General features: G+C 45.9%; 1 protein-coding gene across 7 annotated transcripts in view; it reads right to left on the bottom strand.

Annotated features, from left to right (window-relative positions):
* Positions 1–1,545: 1,545 nt before the first annotated feature.
* Positions 1,546–25,191, bottom strand: part of MRAP2 (melanocortin 2 receptor accessory protein 2) — a 60,698-nt gene continuing 37,052 nt past the window's right edge. For 6 of the 7 annotated variants that reach the window (XM_038394870.2, XM_038394877.2, XM_043510619.1 and 3 more), the window contains one exon: positions 10,527–24,545. In XM_038394870.2, coding sequence (XP_038250798.1) covers positions 24,152–24,545 — 394 coding nt within the window. In that variant the 3' untranslated portion in view covers positions 10,527–24,151. Of the gene's footprint in view, positions 2,166–10,526; positions 24,546–25,191 lie in introns of those variants that run through there. The other variant, XM_038394876.2, reaches the window with a different exon arrangement.

Below are 25,191 nucleotides of genomic sequence, written 5' to 3'. Positions count from 1 at the left end.
CAGAGCACGTCCACAGTTGGTGCTATAGAATCAACAGAAAGCAGTGCACTATGGGTAGCTATCTCACTGTGCTAGTCACCACCTTGTGCAGCTAGGACTTTTGTGGGAAGGCAGAGTGGATCACAGTGCATCATGGATGCGGGCTCAATATCACATGATGCAGTTTTTCCATCTCATCATTCTATGGGCTTCCGACTGCATTTCAAGCATTTTTCAACAACCCTGTTTACTGTTTACTGTGCACCCACCATCTGTGTCTGAAAGGATGGATCCTGCACTGCTCTCTACTGTTGTAGTCAGTGTTATGAACACATCTGGTCATGCAATATATTATGAGCACCCAATCTGAACAGGAATCAGAGTTGCCTGATCTGCTGTGTGCCATGGAAAGAAAACACCAGATTACTTTTGGATTCAGAGAGCAGCTGAACATGGTGGACCATCACTTTTGGGCTCGGGGAAAAAAGTACTGAGTGGCGGGATCACATAATTATGCATGTCTGGAATGGTGAGCAGTGGCTGCAAAACTTTTGGATGCGAAAAGTCACCTTCCTAGAACTGTGTGCGGAGCTTGCCCCAGTACTGCGTCACAAGGACAACAAAAGGAGAGCTGCACATGGTGATCACTGAGTGTAAACTAGTAATTCCAGACTGCCACCAGTAAGTAGCGAATCGGTGTGGAGTCGGGAAGTCCATTGTTGCAGCTGCATTAATGCAAGTGTGAAGAGCCATTAATCGTATGCTGCTACGAAGGTCTGTGACTCTTAGCAATATGCATGAAATACTGGATAGCTTTACAATGGTATTCCCTAACTGTGGTGGGGCAATAGATGGCACGCATATCCCAATTTTGGCCCTGAACCATCTTGTGATGGAGTGCATCAGTAGAAAGGGGTATTTCTCTATGGTATTATAGGTGCTTGTGGATCACTGTGGCAGTTTCAGTAACATCAATGTGGGGTGGTTTGGGAAGGTGCATGACACATGCATCTTCATGAACGCTGGCCTGTATAGAAAGCTGCAAACAAGGACTTTCTTTCCAGATCAGAAGATTCCAATGGGGAATGTTGAAATGCCCATAGTGATCCTAGAATAGGGTCTTACTCCCATGGCTCATTAAGCCTTACACAGGAAACCCGGACAGCAGAAAAGTGCTTCCACAATAGGCTGCGCAGGTGCTGAATGACCATAAAATGTACCTTTGGCAGATTAAAAGCGCGCTGGCACAGCCTTTATGGCAGATTAGACCTACATGAGGAAAATATTTCCATAGTCATAGCAGCCTGCTGTGCGCTCCATAATATTTGTGAGGCTAAGGGTGAAAAGCTTTCCCCCCCAGGTGGAGCGCTGAGACAGATCGCTGGATGGCTGATTTTGAGCAGCCAGATACCAGGGCTATTAGAGGGGCACAATGGGGTGCTATTCGAATCAGGGAGGCTTTGAGGCACAATTTTGGGAATGAGCTCCACTAATGCGTCTTTCTATACAGCACTCTGCAATGCTTTGTTAACTTGCTGCCTTGCATGAAAACTTTGATTCCTGACCATGATTTGTACTCAACAGATGATCAATTTGCCACTATGTATTAATTCCAGCAGCAACTATGGTGTGTCGGAGACAATTAAAGATTGGTTATCTTTCAGAGAGTGTTTTTATTAAATACCAATTAACAACACACACAAAATGCTGGGTGGAAGGGAGATAACAATGAAGGGCAGTGTAGGCTCATAGCTGTGTGCAAGTCCAACTACCATTTTGGAAGCTGCCCAAACAGGGGAAGTGAACAGGGTACTAAGATGTTCTAGGAAGTTGCAAGGAATGTGGTGGGAGGAGTTTGGGGAGGGCATGGAAAGCAGTTCTGTATTGGCTGCAGCGCAGGGAGAGCACACATGTTTTGCCTGGAGCGTGATTAGGGACTTCAACATCTGTTTGTTCCTCCATCACTTTTATCATCTGCTCCTGGCCCTTTACAATGCACTCCTCACTTTCCTTTGTGTTCTTCCTTTCTATTTTAAATTTTCTCTTCAGGGTCCCTCCCCACGCCCTGTGTTCTTGTTTTTTGGCCTCTGAGGATTGGAGCACCTCTCAAAACGTCCCCCTTGGTTGCTTCCTTATCTGGTGGAGATGCTCCGCTGGTGTGTAGGAAGTTGTCCTGAAGGCAACATCTGCAGAAGCACAAGAAACAAATAGAAGCATGATTATTAGTGCATGCACGGCATTGAATCATTATAGTAAAATGCACCTTTTTAAAAATACAAATCAGTTTCTCATTGTCCTTTGGCAAATACACAGCTAAGCGAACGTGCTAAGCATGGTGAGTTTGGCCTGTGGGGGAGGTGGTGGCGCTCAAGATGGGGCAAAAGATCCCGGTGTTTTTTTTAAGGGTATCCATGCAGATGACTAGGGAAAATATTGTAAATTCTGCCACCATTTTCCACAGGCAGGGGGTCATTGAAGCTGATATCTCACTCCTGAGGTAGCAAGGGAGCATCTCCTGCATGTGTGCAGCTTCAGACCAGGTCCCCATGCTGCTTGCCTGTGTGCCACTTTGGTTCCTGCATAAGTGATTGTTGATTGACATAGCAGTTTCCTACGGGGGGGGGGGAAGGAACAAAGCACCTCTGCCAAGGAACCTTCAGCAAAGGATTGGTGAGTATCTCCAGGATACTCCAGGAAAGATTCCCATGAAATCTTGGTGTGCATTAACACACAGTTCTGCTACACTGCTTAGCTGCACAGGGGAATGTGAAGCAAACACAAGCTAGTCTTGTACATTTCTATCCCTTCACCCACTTGAAGCGTATAACAAAGCAAAGGACAGCTCTACCTCATATAATTGAGGAGCATCAACTCAAAAAGATCACTTACCAGAGCTCCCCTCTCCTGCATCATGCATGCTGGACACGGACTGCTGGGACAGGCTAGACCCCTCCGGAGTGGAAAAGAGGTCTTGACTTACCGCACCACTCGATGATCCTGTCTTGTGCTCCACATTATCTTCCAACTCAACCTCCTTTATGGAGCTCTTGGCAGCAGAGGTGGGGTTGCCGCCAAGGATGGCGTCCAGCTCCTCACAGAAGCAGCAGGTATTTTTGTTTCCCAGAGGGACGTTTTGACTTCCTTGCCTTCTGGTATGCCTGCCTCAGCTCCTTTATCTTCACACAGTTTTGCACTGTCTCCCATTCATAGCCCTTATCCAACATGCCATGAGAAATCCTGACCATAGCTATTGAAGTTCTTACGGCTGGAGCGGAGCTGGGACTGCACAGCCTCCTCTCCACAGTGCCAGCAGATCCAACAACTCGGGTATGCTCCAAGCTGGAGAGCATTTGCTTTGTGGAGTCGCTATGATCAGCTGGAAGATGCAATGTAAGCTGTCCACGCCGAGCAAACAGGAAGTGGAATTTCAAAAATTCTTGGACCTTTAAAGGGGGTGGGGCAGAAGCGAGTGTACCTCAGTGGAGAGTAGTGGAGTTTGAACTGCTGACCAGAGCCATCAGGATGGGCATTGTGGAACACCACCTGGAGGCCATTTACAGTGACATAACCAAGTGCAGTGTCTACACTGAAACTTTGTCGATATAACAAAAAGCTCTATGCCTCTCGTCGAGGTGCTTTTATTTTGTCAGCAAAGCCAGAGTTTTATCAGCAGAAGGAGCATTGTAGTGTGTATACCTCCACTGTTTAGTCGACAAAAGCTGACTTTTGTCGACAAAACTCTGTAGTGTAGACAAGGCCTTACAGTCCATCCAGCCACTATAGCAACCTTTCATTAACCTGTAGAGGGGTACTCAATGCTGTCACACTTGGCCACTAAAAGGTTCCTCAAGGATATAGTAAACCTCTTCCCTCAACCTCAACTTTCTATCTTCACGTGGGACATAAACCTGGTAGTGAAATGGCTGTCTAGGCCTCCTTTTGAGCCTATGGCCATCTGTTCGCTGACGTACTGTCAATGAAAACAGCCTTCCTAACAGTGATTACCTCGGCCAGGAGAACGGGAGAGAGAGCCGCTCTGATGGCGCATCCACCTTGCACAGTATTTTTTCCAGACAAGGTTACACTCCGGTCGCATCCAAAATTCATCCCTAAGGTAATCTTTCCATTTCACGTGAATCAATTGATTCACCTTCCAATCTTCTATCCCATGCCTGACCAAGGCAACAGGGAGGCTATACTACATACCTGAGATGTCAGGAGAACCCTAGCCTTCTACCTTGACAGGACAAGGGTCTTCAGGAAGTCCCCTAGACTTTTCTCTCCATCGCAGAAAGATCCAAGGGCTCAGTAATGTCAGCCAAAAGCTCTCTAAATAGGTCTTGAATTGCATCAAATAGTGTTACCAAAATCTCACCATGATCCTTCCAGGCCCTATTCATACACACTCCACAAGGTCGATGTCCTCATCTATCACCTTCAAGAATGTATCTATCTCAGACATCTGCAGAGCGGTGATACTGGCATCAGTCCACACTTTCACAGAACACTATGCAGTCACTTGAGTCTCTGCCTCCGATGCCATCTTCGGCTCCACAGTGCTGTCATCTTTTACTGACACAATTCTGAAGTCCTGGCCCTCCAGAAGGGGTACTGCTCAGGAGTCACCTACAGTGGAGCACCCATAGGGACATTAGAAGAAGAAGTTATTCACCTTGTGCAGTAACAATGGTTCTTAGAGTTGTGTGTCCTTATAGGTGCTCCACAATCTGCCCTCCCCCCTCTATTTTGGAGTTCTTGTAAATGACTCTGCGGTACAGAAGGAGCTGACGGGTATTAGCCCGTGCGCGCTGACTAGCCTTGTGGCACAGCACGAGGAGAGAGAGAGAGCGCATGTGCAGGCCTAATGGCCACTGCTTCCAAAGTTCTCCGATCAGCAGAACAGGAACACAAGCACCCTTGCAGTGGGCACCCACCAGGACATTCATCGCGAAGAATATCATTACTGCACAAGTGAGAAACTTTTTCAGTTCATCCTCTAGTTCCTAGTTTGCCATAAAAGTACGGTATCCTCTTTTGAAGTAGCAATTGATAAGACATTTTGAAGTGTGGTGAAATCTTTTAATTAGTAAAGAGAGCATAATCTTAACTTATTGTAAGATGCCTTTTTTGATAAGTATATTTACATCTTTAGCTTCTCAGTTACATTACGACAGTTGATTCCCTTTGATTTTTTTTCTAAAGAAATACATAACTCTGCATACTGAAGCATTTTTAGTGTATGTAATTAAGCTCTAATTACATAAAGGGGTTCAGATAACATAATAAACCATTCATGTGTTGTGGCATTACCTTCTGGGAGCCAGTAGTTGTAGGGTTCTGAAGCAGGTACGCTGGGGATGGTAACTGGGACAAGAATGTCTAGCAACAAGACAGTTCAGGATTTTGCCTGAAGCATATTAGTATTTTATGCCTGCTACTGGAAACCCCACCGTCTCCACGCTGTCCATTTATACTCCCAACAAAACTCCTCTCAAGTCTGCTGCTTCCAGGTCATCAAGAGAGGAAAACCTTAACTGCATTTTTTAAGACAATATTAACACAAAAACAGCATTGTTTCTAGAAATTCTAATGTTTCATGTACATAGTCCATGGCCAAAACTGGTACTTTTTGCCCTGTTGGAAGGAATCTAGTTTTGAAATTAACTGAGCACATATATTATTGCCTTTTATTATAAAAAGACACGCGTATCCATGTGTTTTTTCTAATATGTCATTATTTGAAGATACATTCATTGAAACACACATTTGGGAAAGGAGGGAGAACTTGCTACCTCCAGGATACAGAAAACTTGCATACTCTCTACAGTATGCGAACTACTTATGTGAAGTGCTTGGTTATGGTGTGATGTAATATCTCCCAAGTACTTTGTAACATCTCGGGTGACCGTATGGAGTTACTGTTATATGAAACAGCATTTTTAGATGCTTTCTGCCTAACGGATACGTTAAACCAGTGGTTTTCAAACTAGAGCCATGGCTTGTTCAGGGAAAGCCCCTGGCGGGCCGGGCCGGTTTGTTTATCTGCTGCGTCCGCAGGTTTGGCTGATTGCGGCTCCCACTGGCCACGGTTCGCGGCTCCAGGCCAATAGGGGCTGCGGGAAGCGGCACTGGCCAAGGGATGTGCTGGCCGCGGCCAGTGGGAGCCAAGATCGGCCGAACCTGCGGACATGGCAGGTAAACAAACTGGCCTGGCCCGGCCCGCCAGGGGCTTTCCCTGAACAAGCGGCGGCCCTAGTTTGAGATCCACTGAGTTAAACTGAGGATGTTAAGCCCTAAAATTGAAGCAAGTTGGAGCCATGTGTTGCAATAACTCCTGACTGTAGAGAAAGGGGAAAATCTCCTGAAACAGAGCAAAAGTGGACTGAGAAAATAGCTCATTGGCTTTTATTTTAAAATCCTCCTATAGTGGAATTAGTGTTATCTGTCTAATTCTATATGTTCATTATATTTTAGCAACAAGAAAACAGTCACGGAAAATGTGGGCCCCTTACTGAATGAGGGAGGCAACATAGTGACAGAGGATGTGGAAAAAGCTAATGTACTCAATGCTTTTTTTGCCTCTGTCTTCACGAACAAGGTCAGCTCCCAGACTACTGCACTGGGCAGCACAGCATGGGGAGGAAGCGACCAGCCCTCTGTGGAGAAAGAAATGGTTAGAGACTATTTAGAAAAGCTGGATGAGCACAACTCCATGGGGCCAGATGCGCTGCATCCGAGAGTGCTAAAGGAATTGGCGGATGTGATTGCAGAGCCATTGGCCATTATCTTTGAAAACTCACGGTGATTGGGGGAAGTCCTGGACGACTGGAAAAAGGCTAATGTAGTGCCCATCTTTAAAAAAGGGAAGGAGGAGGATCCTGGGGACTACAGGCCAGTCAGCCTCATCTCAGTCCCTGGAAAAATCATGGAGCAGGTCCTCAAGGAATCAATTCTGAAGCACTTAGGGGAGAGGAAAGTGATCAGGAACAGTCAGCATGGATTCACCAAGGGCAAGTCATGCCTGACTAATTGCCTTCTACGATGAGATAACTGGCTCTGTGGGTGAGGGGAAAGCAGTGGACGTGTTGTTCCTTGACTTTAGCAAAGCTTTTGACATGGTCTCCCACAGTATTCTTGCCAGCAAGTTAAAGTATGGGCTGAATGAATGGACTATAAGGTGGATAGAAAGTTGGCTAGATTGTCGGGCTCAATGGGTAGTGATCAATGGCTCCATCTCTAGTTGGCAGCTGGTATCAAGTGGAGTGCCCCAAGGGTCGGTCCTCGTGCTGGTTTTGTTCAATATCTTCATAAATGATCTGGAGGATGGTGTGGATTGCACTCTCAGAAAGTTTGCTGATGACACTAAACTGGGAGGAGAGGTAGATGCACTGGAGGGTAGGGATAGGATACAGAGGGCCCTAGACAAATTAGAGGATTGGGCCAAAAGAAATCTGATGAGGTTCAAGTGCAGAGTTCTGCACTTAGGACGGAGGAATCCCATGCACTGCTACAGACTAGGGACCAAATGGCTCAGCCGCAGTTCTGCAGAAAAGGACCTAGGGGTTACAGTGGACAAGAAGCTGGATATGAGTCAACAGTGTGCCGCTGTTGCCAAGAAGGCCAATGGCATTTTGGGATGTATAAGTAGGGGCAGTGCCAGCAGATCGAAGGGATGTGATTGTTCCCCTCTGTTCGACATTGGTGAGGCCTTATCTGGAGTCCTGTATCCAGTTTTGGGCCCCACACTACAAGAAGGATGTGGAAAAATTGGAAAACGTCCAGCGGAGGGCAACAAAAATGATTAGGGGACTGGAACACATGACTTATGAGGAGAGGGGAGGGAACTGCGATTGTTTAGTCTGCGGAAGAGAAGAATGAGGGGGGATTTGATAGCTGCTTTCAACTACCTGAAAGGGGGTTCTAAAGAGGATGGATCTAGACTGTTCTCAGTGGTGGCAGATGACAGAACAAGGAGTAATGGTCTCAAGTTGCAGTGGGGGCGGTTTAGGTTGGATATTAGGAAAAACTTTTTCACTAGGTGGGTGGTGAAACACTGGAATGTGTTACCTAAGGAGGTGGTGGAATCTCTTTCCTTAGAAGTTTTTAAGGTCAGGCTTCACAAAGCCCTGGCTAGGATGCACTAGATGACCTCCTGAGGTCCCTTCCAACCCTGATATTCTATGATTCGGTGCTTTTGTCCCGTTACTTTCTACGTTAGAGGTATCCTCATTCATTTATGCTTACAAGTGAAGATATTTTATAAAACTAAAACTGTAGAGTTCTTTGTAGTATCATTGGAAACTAGGAAATAATCCTGGACATTTAGTACAAATTTCCACATCTGTTACTGTAAATGGATGCCCTGATCTTTAAAAATGTTCCCCTATAACAGATTTTACATTTTGAAATAAGCAGAGCCTTGATTCTTTGTTAGTTGCCATTTTCCACTTTAGTTCCCTCCACAGGGTTTATTTTCATGTACTGGAAATGTTTTGAAAAGACAGAATAGCTGGCCTGATAAGTCACTGACCTAGATTAGATTAGGTAGTCTTTAAACAGAGAAAATCTGCAGCACTAAAGAATAGGATATGCAGCAGAGTATCACATCTTGTGATGGGAGTTGTGGCTATATAAAAGGAGCCAAATACATAACTAGGGTTGGGTTTTTTTTCAGATTGCTATTGAAACAAGTGAAGAAACAATTTTTATAAATCATGGAGTTATATCAACAATCTGTATACAAGTTTAAAGTACTGTATATGCCATTACTGGGGCTGGGGAGTCAGGTTTACACCTGCAAATTAGACTTATGCCCTTTATTGGTTTTGAAAGACAATGGGTAGGACATAGACCACTGCAGAGATTAACTACTTTATATAGGCAGGAGATAGACCATAAAATTGGGGCTGACTTATTCAACTAAGAAGTACCTTGTCTGAAACAGTCTTTTATGGGAAAAAGTATCCAGAAAGTAGGACTCCAGGTGTCCTGGGCTGCTGCTAGCTAGGTTTCAAGACTGGGTGTATCTCAACCACTGCATTGATATACTTGATCATTCTTCTGGGGATGGAAACCTTCAGGTTGCCATACTAATGTTGCTAGACATAGTATAGCAGTAGCCTTTGCCATAGATAACCAGCCAGGCATGCCCTGGCCAGGATAGATAAGGTAGGTTGTGTTTTGTATTTGCTCACTCTCCCTGAGGATGCTCTGGTGCAAGCTTCCACAATTCCATCCTATTCCCATTTGTAGGGGAAGCTGCTAGATGTTCTCATAATTGTGGGCTGCACTGCCTTCAGTCTGCTTATTATGTGGATCTCTTGCTCTCCTCCAGCCCATCTTCCACAGCCAGGGGATAGGGCACTGGACTCAGAATTTAGACTTTCCTACCTCTATTTTTCTCTTTGCTACTGATTTGTAACATTCCCAAGTCACACTTCACCATTTCTGCCTTAATTTCCATTTTCAAAATGAGGATGACACCCTTCCTCTATAAGGCACTTGGAGACTTACAGCTGAAATGTACTCTCTGTAAATGCTAAGCATTATGGGAAAATAAGGAATAAGTTGCTGCAGCTTTCTGACACGCATTCAGCAAGTCTATGTGGACACTGGCAGGAAACCAAGGTTAATAGTTAATAAAACTAGAGTTTTTACCTCAGATTTTATTATTAAGATGAGAGAACAAGCAAAAACTACACACAAGCGCAGGGCTCTAGCTTTACTACACTGGAGGACATACATAAATAGCCATGTTTGAAAACCAGGAAATATGTGCCCCCCCAAATAGCAGCTTACATATCGTGTAGGGACATAGAACATATACAAAAATATACTGCTTGGTAACATTTAGTACTGCAAGTTCCTTGGGAATTAAGAATTGCTTTTATCCCATAACAATTCCTTCATTTATATAAGAAGTTACATTGTAGTGTGTTAATTAGAGGTTATAAATCAGTACAGCAAATTTTAGCTTTGAATCCTAGGTCCCAGAACTCCATTAGAAAAAATGATACTGTGAAATATACAGCACAAATAGGAAGGAAATTGTTTTCAGGCAGCTCAGTGGCTATTCCAATTAGCTGAATTTGTTTCAAAATATGAAATTTAAAATTCAGCAGAACTCTGTAGTCAATCTAATTAGGGCCAGAGTAGATAATCAAAACTTGGATAATGCAGAGACTGGGAAAGTGCAAGACTACTGTTCTGTCTAGCAGCCACAGGACCAGAAGTGGGTGGTGGTTCTGTTAAAAGGCCAAGCCGCATGATGAAGGATCAAATAAAAGGGGTTCTACTGTATTAAATTCTCAGTCTCCCTATAAAAAACTTTAAAAATATATATATTCTCAAACAAAAATGTAGTTTGTCATGAGTCTTCTCCTTGTAGGTATTGCTGGGGAGTTGTCTGATCTGTTTTTGAATAATTCTGTGTAGGAAGCCAATCTAACTAAAGTCATACCTGGTAGCTTAGTACAATTATAAGATTTATCTTATGACGGGATTATGTTGGTGAGGTGAACCACTAGTTTATTTTTTTATATATATAAATAAATAAAGTAAGAGGGGCTAGGCAGATATTTTCAAGTTTGCATTTTTTGTACCATAATTGGAGGGGAAGGAGTGCACACACATGTGCATGGCTACCTTAGGGCTTGAGGGGACTACCAGAGCCCACATACACATATGTACTGCGCTAAACCCTCTGTACCATTTGGGTAAATAAATCATACTTCACTTTGGAGAAAGTGCTTCTGTGTCACTACCCATTGTTCCTGACCACAAACTCCCAACTCTAGCAGGGCCAAGCCCAGCTGGCCCTTTGAGGTAAGCACAGTTGGCAGTCAGGGAGGGATGATACAGAGACCCAGTCTGCGAGCAGTTGGCTGGCACAATTCCACTCCAAGGAGAAGTAGAAGCATAATCCTGGCACCTGCGGGAGCCTAGAAACAGGTCCCAGAAGAGAGAACCTATCCTGTTTTTGGTCCCTCTTCTTAACTGGACCGTCTACAGCAATTTTCTGGTCTTTTATCATAGCTATAAGCAAACTACTTTTAAAAATATATATAATTGGAATGTAAAATATTACATTCCCTTACTGCCCATGACTAAATCTCCTTCATGGCAAGCAGTCATACAGTGAGAGGACAGATAAGCTCCAGGTAGGGCTACACTAAATTCAGTGGTAGGAAATGGTTTAATTGCTTAATGACAGTCAGTCAAATACTGCTGTCAATGTCTTGCTCCTCCACACCTTGTTCAGCAACCAATACAGTCCATCATAGACTGCTTATTTTGCAGGTTTGCTGCAGAGATGCAAATTTGATTAGGTGGACATGGCAAATTTCTTTATTCTCAGGCAAATCTTTTTCCCAAGCAAAATGAAAATTACTTAACGCTTCCTTCCCAGCTCAAAAGCTACGTTAGCACTTATTAAATTATGAATGCTTGATATTCTCTGTGCTAGAATCCTTTAATTTTATCTGAAGCAGATAATACGCTTGTCTCTCTCCTCTCGTCCCCCAACCCCTCAAAAAAGCACAACACAGCTAGAGGCTGAATTCAGCCCCCAACCTATGCAGGCACCGCTCCCCAAGGATTTGTAAGTGAGGGCAGCAGTTGGCTATGAATATTTATACAGGTGTGGGCTTGATCTATACTTCTGCATTAAATCAACATAGCTATGTTAGCAATATGGGGAAAAAATACACCTAATTATTTGACTTGCATAGCTATACCACTTGACTACCATGAACACGTCCTCTGATGGAGGTAGTGTTCCCAGGCCAACAGAAAAAACCCTTCCTCCAGCAGAGTAGCCTGCACACAAACCATGTCATTATGACAGCATAGCTACTGTGACATTGCTATGGCCGCATATTGTTAACATATCACTTATGACTTTGAGCTGCGATTTTGGTCAGACTGCCCCCCAGCAAAGGGTGTGGCTGGGTCAGAATTCAGATAATAGAGGGCTGTGCAAGATGCAGAGGTGTTCATTCAAGATTAACATTTTTCCTTTTGATTTAGTTTTAAACCAACACCTCCACGTGGTGTTCAGGCACTGCTTGAGGGGAGGTCTTGAAGTTGAGCACCTGGAGCATTTATAATCATTAAAGAGCCTGTCAAGGTCCTCACTGACTTGTTAGTGTCAGTATGCCACTCAGGGACCAGTTATTACATGCAGTTTACCTCCAGCAGTTTCAAGAGGGTGGGTATCTTTCATTTCTTAATCTAAGCTGCTGTTACTTTCTTAAACTTCTATCAACAATTCACTGCAGAGGTAGCTGCATTTCACTTGACATAATGGGGGATAACTGTTTGTAAAATCTTTTTGTTTAGTAGCAAGAGACATTATGCATCAAATGCAGCACAACTTCACTAATCAATCATTTGCTAACAGAGGTGAATTTTGGAATATTAGGAAATAGCCTTTCAACAAATGCTAGTTGATACCTTAAATAGCCTTCCCTTTGTGTCTGACCTTTCACCATTCCACTTTGTGCAATCAACAAATGGCCTATATTTCAAAGATCTTAGACCGTCAGTCATTGTAACACGCTCCTCACCACCTCTGAAGAATCCAGGTTCAAAAGGTTTTGATCCAACAGCTGCAGATTTAATTCAAACAAAATTAATTAAATCTTTTAAAACGGTTTACATTGGTACAAAATAAATGCAGTATCCACAGTAGACCTTGAACACAAGCAGCCTCTGCATCCAATACAAGCTTCACAAAACACAGTAATTCCCTTTATCAGGTGAGGTGGAGGGAAGAGCTCACTGCCAAACCCCCACACCTTCCAGCACAAGATTAGAGCACACACGAGACACACTTTGTCCATGTTCTCTTCCAACATCTTAGGGCCCAAGAAATCCTGTGGCTGGACCTAGCACTACCCACTTTTCATCTGGGGGCCCATACAAATTTGGGGGGGGGCTGTAAGGCAGGGGATGCAGAAAGCAACAACTTATTTTGATAGATGTGTCCCTCAGTACTTTCTACGGTGGATGTGGGGTTAAAAGGTAGTAGCAAGAGATGCCAATGCAAGATTTTTTACCCATGTCTAAACAGCCTTTTCTGTAAGTGAAAAGTCCACAAAAATGTACTTAAGTTGTCAAGACAAGTTGGAAAGAAAAAATGAATAAAAGGGGATTTAAACAATTTACATTAAAAGAAAAAATTAGAAAGACAAGGTGGGTGAGGAAATATCTTTTATTGGACCAACTTTCACTGGTGAGAGGGACAAGCTTTCGAGCAACACAAAGCTCTTCTTCAGGTCTGGAAAGGGTATTCAGTGTGTCAACTAAACACAAGGTCAAACAGAAAACTTGTCTCCAACGTAAATTGATCCAATAAAAGATATTTCCTTACCCACTTTGTCTCGCTAATATCCTGGGACTGACATGGCTACAACAACACTACATACAAAAAAAAAAATTCAGTCATCCAAATAGTTTGACACAAATTAATAACGTCATTACTTAAAGAATGTTGGCCTTGTGTTTTGTGTTGATAAATGCAGAGATTATTCATTATATTAGAAGCTGAATATACTATTTCACAGCATGGTGCTAGCAAAAACTAATAGCTAGGGCCCTTCTAAATTCATGATCCATTTTAGTCAATTTCACAGTCATGGTATTTTTAAAATCCTAAATTTCATGATTTAGGTTATATATATTTGAAATTTTAGGGTATTGTAACTGTAGGGATCTTGACCCAAAAGGAGTTGGGGGAAGGAGGTCATAAGGTTATTTTAGGGGGGTTGTGGTATTGCTACCCTTACTTCTGGTGGCAGCACTGCCTTCAGAGATGGGCAGCTGGAGAGCGGCGGCTGCTGGCTGGGAGCCCAGCTCTGAAGGCAGAGCCACTGCCAGCATCAGTGCAGAAGTAAGGATGGCATGGTATGGTATTACCAACCTTACATCTGCAGTGCCACTGGCAGGGCACTGCATTCAGAGCTGGGGGCCCAGCCAACAGCCGCCTCTCTCTGGCCACCCAACTCTGAAGGCAGTGCAGAAGTAAGGGTAAAAACACACGAGACCAGATTTCACGGGGGGAAACCAAATTCCACAATCCATAACGTCATTTTTCATGACGGTGAATTTGGTAGGGCCCTACTAATAGCCACTGGACTCCTCTCAGTGATGGGCAATATGACAGGATATACGTATCTAATCTTTTTCAATATATTTGAAATATGCTACTTGTCTAAGTCTGAACCATCTGTAGTTGGTCTCATTTAGATTATACTCATCACAAAATTGTCAGTGTCAAACAGTCTTCACGACCAGTACACAAGCAAGTCAATGTGTACGCCATGCTCTGTCTTGAACAACTACAGCTGCCTCCACACTTGGCTTTTTACATCTACATGTAATGAGTTCTGGGAGTGCTTCAGTGGCAAGTGTCTGTGTCATTAGTGTTGGAGAAATCTGTCCAGCCTTGTGATGCCAGCTATTTCTTTGGGGGGAGAGAAGAGATGTCAAGTCAAGTCTCCATGGCATCGTTCCAGATAAAGGTCTGGTAATCTGTATGCTTGGTATGTTGCACAAAACTATCAAATTGTTCCAGGTCTGTTTGTGACAAAAAAAGCTTATATCGCACAGCATTTACATCTACTGAGTTAGCCGTCGTGTCAGAGAAGGGTTATCAGAAGTTCCTGCGCAGTTGAAAGCAGCACAACTATCTCCACCACAGTGCCAAAATTGGCAAGGCTTCTAAATTTGTGTGGATTTTTCCTGATAAACTTTAGTTTGCAAACCATGCCAGATTGCTGGTTGAATTACACCCAGTCAGCATGTGTACTGCTGGCAACATTCTGCATAGTTGTTGTCCAAGTGCAGCTGCTTTGGCATGGGCTGGTTTATCTTTCACACGAGTACATCCCCAAAGTTTGAGTTTCCAACTTGTGAATAAAATTACTCCAGCCACTGACATTGCAGTTCTCAGAGACTGCACCACTACTTGAGGTTATTCTTATGAAAGCAACATGAAGTAGATGGAGAGTATCTGGTTCTTTGTGCGATGAGAATAGACTTCTTGGTCTACAACTCCCTCTGAAGTGAAAGATATCCCCTGATCCAAGTCCCTTGTGGCATGGCTGAGGACACAGGCAAAGAACAAGTTGAACAGCACTGGAGCAAGTACCCAGTCTTGCTTCACTCCATTCGCGATTTCAAATGCATCAAAAAAGTCACCACTGGGGAGAACTTGCACTGTCATGTGGTCATGGAACAGATGGATAATTTGTATGAACCTTCTTGGGCAGCCCATTTTAGGTAGAATAGCCCATAGACCCTCTCTGTTGACTGTATCAAAAGCTTTCATCAAATCGATGGAAACTGCATTTAGGTCCATGTTCTGCTCTAAACACTTTTCTTGGACTTGCCTTACAACAAAGATCATGTCCATAGTACTATGATCTGGTCTGAAACTACACTGCACTTCTGGCAGATTCTCCTCAGATATGTCTGCAATGAGTCTGTTCAGTAGAATGCGAGCTAGTATTTTCCCTGCTGTACAGAGAGCAATGCCTCTGTAGTCTCCATAAGCAGCTTTGCTGCCTTTGTTTTTGAACAATGACACAATAATAGCATCTTTGAAGTCTGGTGGCATTTCTTCCTCCTAAATGCTACTCAAGATGTCATGAAACACCTCGATAGCCTTGGAGCCTACTACTTTATAAAGTTCTGCTGGTGGAATACCAGCCTTTCTGGATGCTTTGCCAGAGTTCTGTTGTTTCATGGCTTTCATAACTTCCTCAACTGATGGAGGGAAATAGAGATAATCTTTGATGGATTTCTCAGATAAATGATCATTGTGTAAGCAGATCATAAATTACACATATAGACAAACCAACAAGCAAAGGGAAGATGTAAGGGAGATTTGCCATAATGATATTAATGCATAGTTATACACAGGTTAAAAGAGAGGCATTACTTTGACTTTTCAAGAAATTTGTGATGGCAATTTGACAAGATTTACAAAAGTATCCATAATTCTCAGAGTTAACCACTGCATATCATCACATCTCCCTAAAAAAATCACTTAATCCCATCATAAAAATGTGTTGGGATGCTACAAATTTTAAATTTAGGCAGGGTTTTCCATTTGGGCCTCAATTATTAGTTTTCTGTAAGTAATTGTCACCTCAGAGTCAATACCTCTTCCAGTTCTTCTTCGACTGCTTACTTATATGTATTCCAATTAGGCGTGTGCACGCTGCGTGCATGATCGTCAGAAGATTTTTACCCCAGCAACGCTCGGTGGGTCGGCTGAGGCGCCCCCTGGAGTGACACCTTCATGGCATTGGATATATGCCCCAACTGACCTAGCGCCCCCTCAGTTCCTTCTTACCGCCCGTGACGGTCGTTGGAACTGTGGAGCGCAGCATAGCTGATCTCCACTCTCCCTAGCTTTCGCTTTATTACCTGTTAATAGTTCGTGATTAGTTGTTAGTAGTTCTTAGTATAGTTAGATTTAGTTTACTTAGTGGGGTGGAACGGGGTCTTCTTTCCTCTCCTGGTACCGGGCCTATGCCTGGGTCTCTGGGCTTCAAATCCTGCTCGGCTTGCCTGAAGCCAATGCCAACGGGAGATCCCCACAACTCTTACCTAAGCTGTCTGGGGGAATCCCACCAAGCTGTCAAGAGCTGCATTTGCAAAGCCTTCAAGCCGAGGACCCAAAAGGAGCGAGACTTTAGACTGAAGCAGCTCCTTATGGAGGCAGCACTGAGCCCGGTCCCTTCCTCCGCGCACCCAGACTCGGCGGCGTCTTCGGTGCAAAGTGTCCCTGCGACACCGATTGGTCCGGCACCGCGTTTGAACTCTACTAAAGATTCGTGGCACCAGGTCTCCCCAGCACCTCCACCACCACGATGCTGGTCCCTATCTCCAGGCCAGAAGAAGCAGCAGCCCAAGCAGGTTCTGACTGCTTCTTGTTTGTCGGTTTGGCAACCACCGACACTTCCTACACCACAGTTGGAGTCACGTCCATTGCCAAAGCACACAGGACAAGTAACAGCTCCTGCACCATCTACTCCAGCGCCACAAGGGCCATAGAGTCTGGTGCATGTAAGCTCTCCGGTGCACACCGCGGTCAAGCTGAGGCTGCCCTCCACGCTGGAGACCTTTTCAACAGCGCGGGACTTAATCGCACTCACAGAGCTGACTCCCCTGCAGCCAGTGGCACCTCCGGTGCGGGCAGTGCCATTGAAGGGAAAACCATCCCTGATACGACCGCCGTTGCTGAGTGAAGCAGGACTGCACTGGTCATGATCTGGGTCTCAGCACCTTTCAAGGCATCGCTCGCAGTCCCAGCACCGATCTCGTTCTCGACACCAGTTGTACTCGCGACGCCGCTCCGACTCGCAGAGATCTGAATCGCAGTATGGCCGGTACCGATTGGACTCCTGGCACCGCTCCCGGTACCGGTCAAAGCAACACTCAACCTGGAGCCGATCCCGGCGTCGATCTCACCGGAGGTCACCTTTGAGATCCAGATCAGGCTCCCAGTACCAATAAGATCGCAGGCACCGATCCATGTCTCAGTACTGTTCTGCATCACGCCACTGGTCCCTGGCACCATACTGCACTGGGGGACTCTGCACCGACATGTACAGCACCGCCTTGGCAGTCTCGCTCTGCCTCCATGTGGTCACGCTCACAAGATGGCTACCACGCCCAAGACCAGGGCGAGTACGGTGCAGGCCAGTGGCTGGACGAAGGCCAGGACACGGGCCCAGGACCTCCTCAGTGGTCTTTTTCGACCCCCGGGCATGCCATCAGGCCCAGGGGGTTCCTTTGGGGGCTTCCCATTCTGCCCCTTCGGAGCCACTGTGTCTCACCCCCCCCCAGGGGGTTCTGAGGTGACTCCTCCAGTGCCAATACAGGCCCACGCCTCTAGGGTAGTGGAAGTTGGGCAACAAGAGGACCTCACGTAGGATCCCTTAGTCCCAGGGGTATCTTCCTCGTCCTCGCCTGATGAGGCAATGGCAGGGACTGCAGTTTCAGGCCCTCCTCCTGTGGACCTCCGCACCCACCAGGAATTGCTCTGCATGGTGGTGCGCAATATGAACCTCCAGGTAGAGGACCCGGTGGTTGACATTCTGTCGGCAGAGGCACTGTCCAGAGGGGCCCTCCCAGTCATACGAACTATAGAGGCCAATGCCAAGACAATCTGGCAATCACCAGCCTCTACTCCACCTACGGCCAAAGGGGTGAAAAGGAAGTACTTTTTCCCCTTAAAGGAATACGAGTACCTCTATATGCACCCCCAACCGTGCTCCCTTGTCGTGGCATTAGTCAATGAGAAGGAACAGTACAGTCAGCAGGCCCCGGCGCCTAAATCAAAGGACGCTAGACGCCTAGACTGGTTTGGGCGCAAGATGTACTTGGCCAGAGGCTTGCAGCTCAGGGTGGCCAACCAGCAGGCACTCCTGAGCCGATATGATTATAATTCGTGGCACTCTATGAAAAAAAATTCAAGGAGTTGGTTCCACAGAAGTCCAGAGAGGAATTTGGGGCTCTAGTAGAGGAGGGCAAGAAGGTGGCCCGAACCTTCCTACAAGCCAGTCTGGACGTGGCGGACTCAGCAGCTAGGACCCTGGCCTCGGGCATAGCCATGCGCCGCATCTCATAGCTGCAGGCCTCTGGCTTACCACCAGAGTTGCAGCAGACCCTCCAGGACCTGCCCTTTGATGGCCAGGGCCTATTCTCCAAAAAGACAGACTCAAGGCTGCAGAGTCTGAAGGACTCGAGAATCATCATCATGCATACCCCAGTAACGCAGAGAAGGCCCTTCAGACCGCAACCTCAGAGATCCTATCCTCCCCCTCAGCCAAGACAGGACTTCTTTAGAAGACGCGGTTGTAAATTAAAAAAAAACAAACTGGCCACCAAGCCAGCCAAGGCCAGGGCCCTCCCAAGCCATCAGCAGAACATTTGAAGGTGCGCTCAAGGACGGAGTACCAGTCTCCATTCAGGATCCTTCCCTGCCTTTCCAAGATTGTCTCCCCCATTTCCTCCGTACATGCTCCCACATAACACCAGACCGTTGGGTCCTATACATGGTGAAAAGGGGTTACTCCCTCCAATTTGCTCCCCCCCCCCCCATCTTATCCCTCTTCAGGGACCCTTCTCATGAGCACCTCCTTCTACAGGAGGTCCAATCACTCCTAGCTGTGGGAGCCATAGAGGAGGTTCCAAGAGAGTCAAGGGGCAGCGGTTTTTACTCACGCTACTTCTTAATCCCCAAGGCCAAGGGCGGGCTTCAGCCCATCCTGGACCTATGCGGACTCAAATTCATGGTAAAGTTGAAGTTCCTCATGATCTCACTAGGGACCATTATTCCTTCCTTAGATCCTGGAGATAAGTACGCCGCCCTCGACATGAAGAACACGTACTTCCACATTGCAATCTACCCAGCGCACAGACGCTTCCTTCGCTTTGTGGTCAATCAACAGCACTTTCAATTCACCATCCTTCCTTTCGGCCTGTCCAGGATCCCCAGCATGTTTACCAAGTGCATGGCTGTTGTGGCTGCCTCCTTTTGTTGACAACGGATCCAAGTGTTCCCATATCTTGACAACTGGCTTATTTGGGGTCGCTCCAGGGATCAGGTGCAGTCTCACGTTCAGCTCACCAGTTCAATCAACTGGGCCTCCGGCTCAGTGTCGCGAAATCCACTCTGGTATCAACCCAGAGGATAGAATTCATAGGAGCAGTCTTAGACTCAGGCCTAGCCCGGGCACTTCTTCTGGAAGCACACTTCCGATCCCTGGCGAACATAGTCCACAGCCTGCAAAGCTTCCCAACCTCAACCGTGAAAACATGCCTATGCCTCCTGGGACACATGGCCTCTTGCACGTATGTGACCATGCACGCCGGGCTGCGACTACGTCCACTTCAAGCCTGGTTATCAAACAGTATATCGCCCAGGTCGGGACAGCTTGAGCATGGTGGTTACCATCCCGCCAGGGATATTAGCCCCTCTAGGCTGGTGGCTGGACCCCACATCAATGTGCGAAGGGGTGCCATTTCATGCCCCGCAGCCCTCCATGTCCCTAATCACGGATTTGTCATCCCTGGGATGGGGAGCCCACCTTGGGAACCTCCGTACACAGGGCCTATGGTCGGCAGGAGAGTTATCCCTGCACAGCAATATACGGGAACTCAGAGCAGTGCGCCTGGTGTGTCTAGCATTCCGAGAGCGCATTCAAGGCCGTTGTGTTGCAGTCCTCACAGACAACACAATGGCCATGTTTTACATCAACAAGCAAGGAGAAGCCCGGTCGTCCCCGCTCTGTAAGGAGGCCACTCGTCTGTGGGAATTCTGAATAGCCCACTCGATCCATCTGGGGGCATCGTTTCTCCCAAGAGTCCAGAACACCTTAGCGGACCACCTCTGATGATCATTCCAGGCTCACAAGTGGTCGGTTCGCCCGGACGTCATCCACTCCGTCTTCCTGAAGTGGGACTCTCCCCGATAGACCTATTCGCCTCTCGCAAGAATCGAAAATGCCAAGTGTTCTGCTCTCTACCAGGATGCTCTACAAGGACACTCTTCCCTGTCTGACGCCTTCCTAATACAGTGGAGGGATCACCTGCGCTACACCTTTCCTCCATTCCTGCTAGTCCACAGGGTCCTACTCAAGCTGCACGGGGACAGAGCCCATCTGATTTTGGTCACCCCCGCATGGCCCAGACAGCACTGGTATACCACTCTCCTAGAGCTGTTGGTGGACACTCCAATTCCACTCCTGCTGTGGCCAGACCCGATCACTCAGGATCATGGACGACTCTGTCATTCCGACCTGCAATCTCTCCACCTCACAGCATGAATGCTGCATGGCTAACAATCTGAGCTGCGCTGCTCTCGCTTGGTACAGCAAGTCCTTTTTGGGTAGCAGGAAGCCCTCTACCAGGTCTACGTACTTAGCCAAGTGGAAGCATTTTTCCTGCTGGTGCGCTCAGTCATACAGCCCCGCTACAGGCATCAGTACCTATCATCTTGGACTACCTCCTGTCTTTATAACAGCAGGGCTTGGCAATATTATCCTATTTCGGCTTTCCACCTGGGTGAAAACAGGCGTTCAGTCTTCTCCAATGCCATGGTCAGCAGATTTCTCAAGGGGTTGGAGCGCCTGTTCCCACGAATTCAACAACCGGTCCCTATGTGGAGTCTTAACCTGGTCCTCTCCAAACTCATGGCTGCCCCGTTCAAGCCGATGGGCACCTGCTCACTCCTGTACCTTTCCTGGAAGACAGCCTTCCTTGTAGCTATCACCTCAGTGAGGTGTGTGTCTGAGCTTAGGGCACTCACAGCGGAATCTCCGTAGACGGTGTTCCACAAGGACAAGGTACAGCTGCGAGGTTTATTGCCCTCTAGGCATGTCCTAACGACTCTCACAACTTGCACAAGTACATTAACACACGAGTGTCCCATGTCAAGGAGTGGCTCAGACAGCAGCGGGAATTTCTGTTGTCCCCTCAGCCACACAAAGGATTAAGGCGAGGTACCCTGACATTTATAGACTGAGACAAACAAGACAAGGATGAGGGATAGCTAAGTGGTTTGAGCATTGGCCTACTAAATCCAGGGTTGTGAGTTCAATCCTTCAAGGAGCTGTTTGGGATCTGGAGCAAAGATTGGGGATTGGTCCTGCTTTGAGCAGGGGGTTGGACTAGATGACCTCCTGAGGTCCCTTCCAACCCTGATAATCTATGATTCTATGATCTATGACTCCACTCGGCCTTCCTCCCTAACGTGGTGTCTATGTTCCATCTCAACTAGGACATCTTCCTCCCCATCTTCTACTCGAAGCTGCACGCCTCTCGACGAGAACAACAGCTGCACTCTCTGGACGTTTGCAGGGCCCTCGCCTTCTACATTGAGCGAACGAAACCTTTCAGGAAAACGTCACAGCTGTTTGTTGCTGTGGCAGACCAGATGAAGGGAGTCACCTAATTGGAATCGATATGAGCAAGCACTCGAAGAAGAAAAGACAGTTACTCACCTTTGTAACTGTTGTTCTTCGAGATGTGTTGCTCATATCCATTCCAAACCCACCCTGCTTCCCCTCTGTCAGAGTAGCCGGCAAGAAGGAACTGAGGGGGTGCTGGGTCAGCTGGAGCATATATCCAACACTATGAAGGTGCCACTCCAGGGCGCGCCTCAGCCGACCCACTGAGTGTTGCTGGGGTAAAAATCTTCCGACGATCGTGCATGTGGCGTGCATACACCTAATTGGAATGGATATGAGCAACACATCTTGAAGAGCAACAGTTACAAAGGTGAGTAACTGTCTTTTTTAAAAGGTGAAGAAAAAAATACGTTGTAATAAAACTAAATCTCTCCCAAACTCTTTATTTTGTTACAGGATAAGTCTCAGTGGTTTTGCAGTTACCTAAAAAATATCAGAATGCATGAGCACTACACAAAGTACTGTGCAGCCAATTGCTTGCTTTCTCTGAGGACATGGCTACACTTGCAGAGGTAGAGCGCTGGGAGTTAAACCAGCCTTCGGAGAGCACAGCAGGGACAATGCTGCCATGTGTTTACACTGACAGCTGCAAGCGCACTGGCGTGGCCACATTAGCAGTTCTTGCAACACCACAAAGAGCAGTGCATTGTGGTAGCTATCTCAGTGTGCAAGTGGATGCAGGTGTTGGAGTGCGACAGGGAGTGTGTTGTGTGTATGTGGGGGGAGAGTGGGTTTTGGGGGTCAAAGAGTCAGCATCCTGTCTTGTACATTCAGACAGCAGCAGACCCCCCCCCGCGCACACACACTCTCAACAGCAGCATTCCACACTAATGGTTTGCTTTGTCCCAGAGCAGATAAGCATGCCAGATGTCAGAAACTGAGCTTTGAAAAGGGATAGCCGCATTCCTGTAGCAGAGTTCAAAACAATGAGAAGAGTGGCCACTTGACTTCAGGGGATTATGGGACGTTTCTGGAGGCCAATCACAGCACAGTAATGCAACGCCTCTTTCACACTGACGCCCGGGCATTTCAGCTGGGGCACAGTGAACTTTGCTTCTCATGGAGGTGGATTACTAGGAGTGCTCCAGCTGCAGAGTCCAGGCGCTCTACGTGCCTTGCCAGTGTGGACACATCGGGAGTTAGAGCGCCTGGGGCTGCTTTAATGTGCTTTAACTTGCAAGCGTAGCCAAGCCGAGTAAAGTACAGTAGCAGCAAGTATCAATCCACTGCAAACATAAACCATAGTAACTGGCTACATCTGCTGTGCTCTGAGCAAAACAGGAATGTTTTCTACCCTGTTTCCTATTGCTTCTGTATTAAATCCTGTGCTCACTATGTTAAAGGCTCGCACTGACAGTCAAGTCCACCAAACAATGTTATTAATTGTATAGAGAATGCATTCATTCTAGGTCACCCACCCACAACTGCAAGAATATGAAATTTTCTGAAATGCTAAATATGGCCACAGCTTTTGTTTTTCTTCCACAGCAAATGGTAACAGTATTTTGTGAACACTAACTGAATATAATATACAAAACAGCATCACTAGAATTTTGATACATGGGGTTTCAGCAGCCTCTAAAAGCTGATAGGAGTCTTGGGTGCAGATTAATGGCAGGCAAGTTTCTATTATGTTGGTTATGTTTCAAAATAATCTGCCCTTTGAAAGGGGGCGGGGGAGGAGAGGAGATTCAGAGGCCCGAAAAGGTGCTTCCTCTTCTTATTAGTCCATTCGGTCTTGATTTGAGTTTACTGTCCTCCTGGACAGCCAGTTCCACACCACTCCTTTCAGAATCCAGTGATACTCCTCCTTGTGCAGCTGCAGCAATCCCCACAAAGCAGAGTTAAGTGCATTGCAACTCTTGTATCGTGTTAGTGTGTTCTGCTACCACTAGGCAGCTGGGCATGATGGCTAGTTAAATAAAACAAATAGCAAGCAACAACAGCAATGCTGAAGAATGATCTTAGGAAACACTTGAAAGTGAAAAAATAAATCTTGACATAAAATATTTAGTATTTCACTTTATACGAAAGTGAAATCAGTTCAATATTCACAATAAAACAAAGGCATAAGATATGAAATATCTTCTACTGAAATAGGCAAAAGGTCTGATGTTAGCAGCTGAATAAGAGTTCCTGATACCACAGAAACAATAAAGACACTATGCTTTAGAAATCAAGGTTTTTCAGTCAAGGATCTGACATGAGGCTTGGATAACTGGTTTGCTTTCTAAAATGATTGGGGGCTCTGAAATCAGCAGATCATCTTCACCCAGTGAAGAATTCTGGTCAGTGTTCACGAAATTGGGGATGTTAAATTTTGTAAGGCAATTCAGCTCCTCCTCCAGCCCTCCACTACTCCTCGCTACTTCCTGGAAGTGAATATTACTGTCCAGACCAGGGTTTTTATGGCTTTGTTTTGCTTTGTCCAAATGCTCCACTTCATTAATGTAAAAGTGAAAGAGTGACCTGGACTCTTCAGCTACTTGACGTGAAAAGACCTTGTCTGACTCCAGAGGTTTTCCAAAGTCTGCCACGAAGTTACTCACATGAAATCTTTTTTCAGAAGGTTCTGTATTGCTGGGGGAGAGGGGAAAAAAAACAAAATTATATGTACTAAAATAACCATGGAAATAAATATAGCTATTAGACTTCAAAATGATTACCTCCGAGCATCAAATGTTACTTCAGCAGGCATCAAAATTGGAAATAAATGCAAAAATATTCATTTACCTAGGGCATGTTTAAAAGACGAACTATCTACTTCATATTTTCTGTTGTAAAATGTTTGTAGGTGTTTATTTCTATAGATGTTGTAGTGCTAGAATAGATCATTAATGCCAGCATTCCTACATTGCACTTTAATATGCTAGGTGTTAGAAAACCCTGATCCTCCCATTTCATTTAATCTACTGCTAAATAACTTCTCGTTTAGTATTTTGAGTAATAACAGTAATAATTAGAGCACCACTTAACATTTTCAGAGCATTCTACAAAGCATTAACTGACATCTGTGGGATGTATGTAATGGGTACTGCCTCCAGTCTCTTTTGTAATCACTTAACTAGCAGGTGGTCAGCGGAGGCATCTATGAAGCTGAAGTCTAAGGGCCTAGATCTAGATAGGGGACGTATACTCAACACTGCAATACCTAATGTTTAGGAGCCCTTGCTGCCTAGTGGAATCCACAGCCCTGAGTTAGGTGCACTGGCTCTCCAAACAATAC

This window comes from Dermochelys coriacea, chromosome 3 (assembly GCF_009764565.3).
Source record: "Dermochelys coriacea isolate rDerCor1 chromosome 3, rDerCor1.pri.v4, whole genome shotgun sequence".
Taxonomy (NCBI): Eukaryota; Metazoa; Chordata; order Testudines; family Dermochelyidae; genus Dermochelys; species Dermochelys coriacea.
The sequence above is the reverse complement of the archived record's forward strand: the minus strand, read 5'-3'. Positions and strand labels throughout refer to the sequence as shown.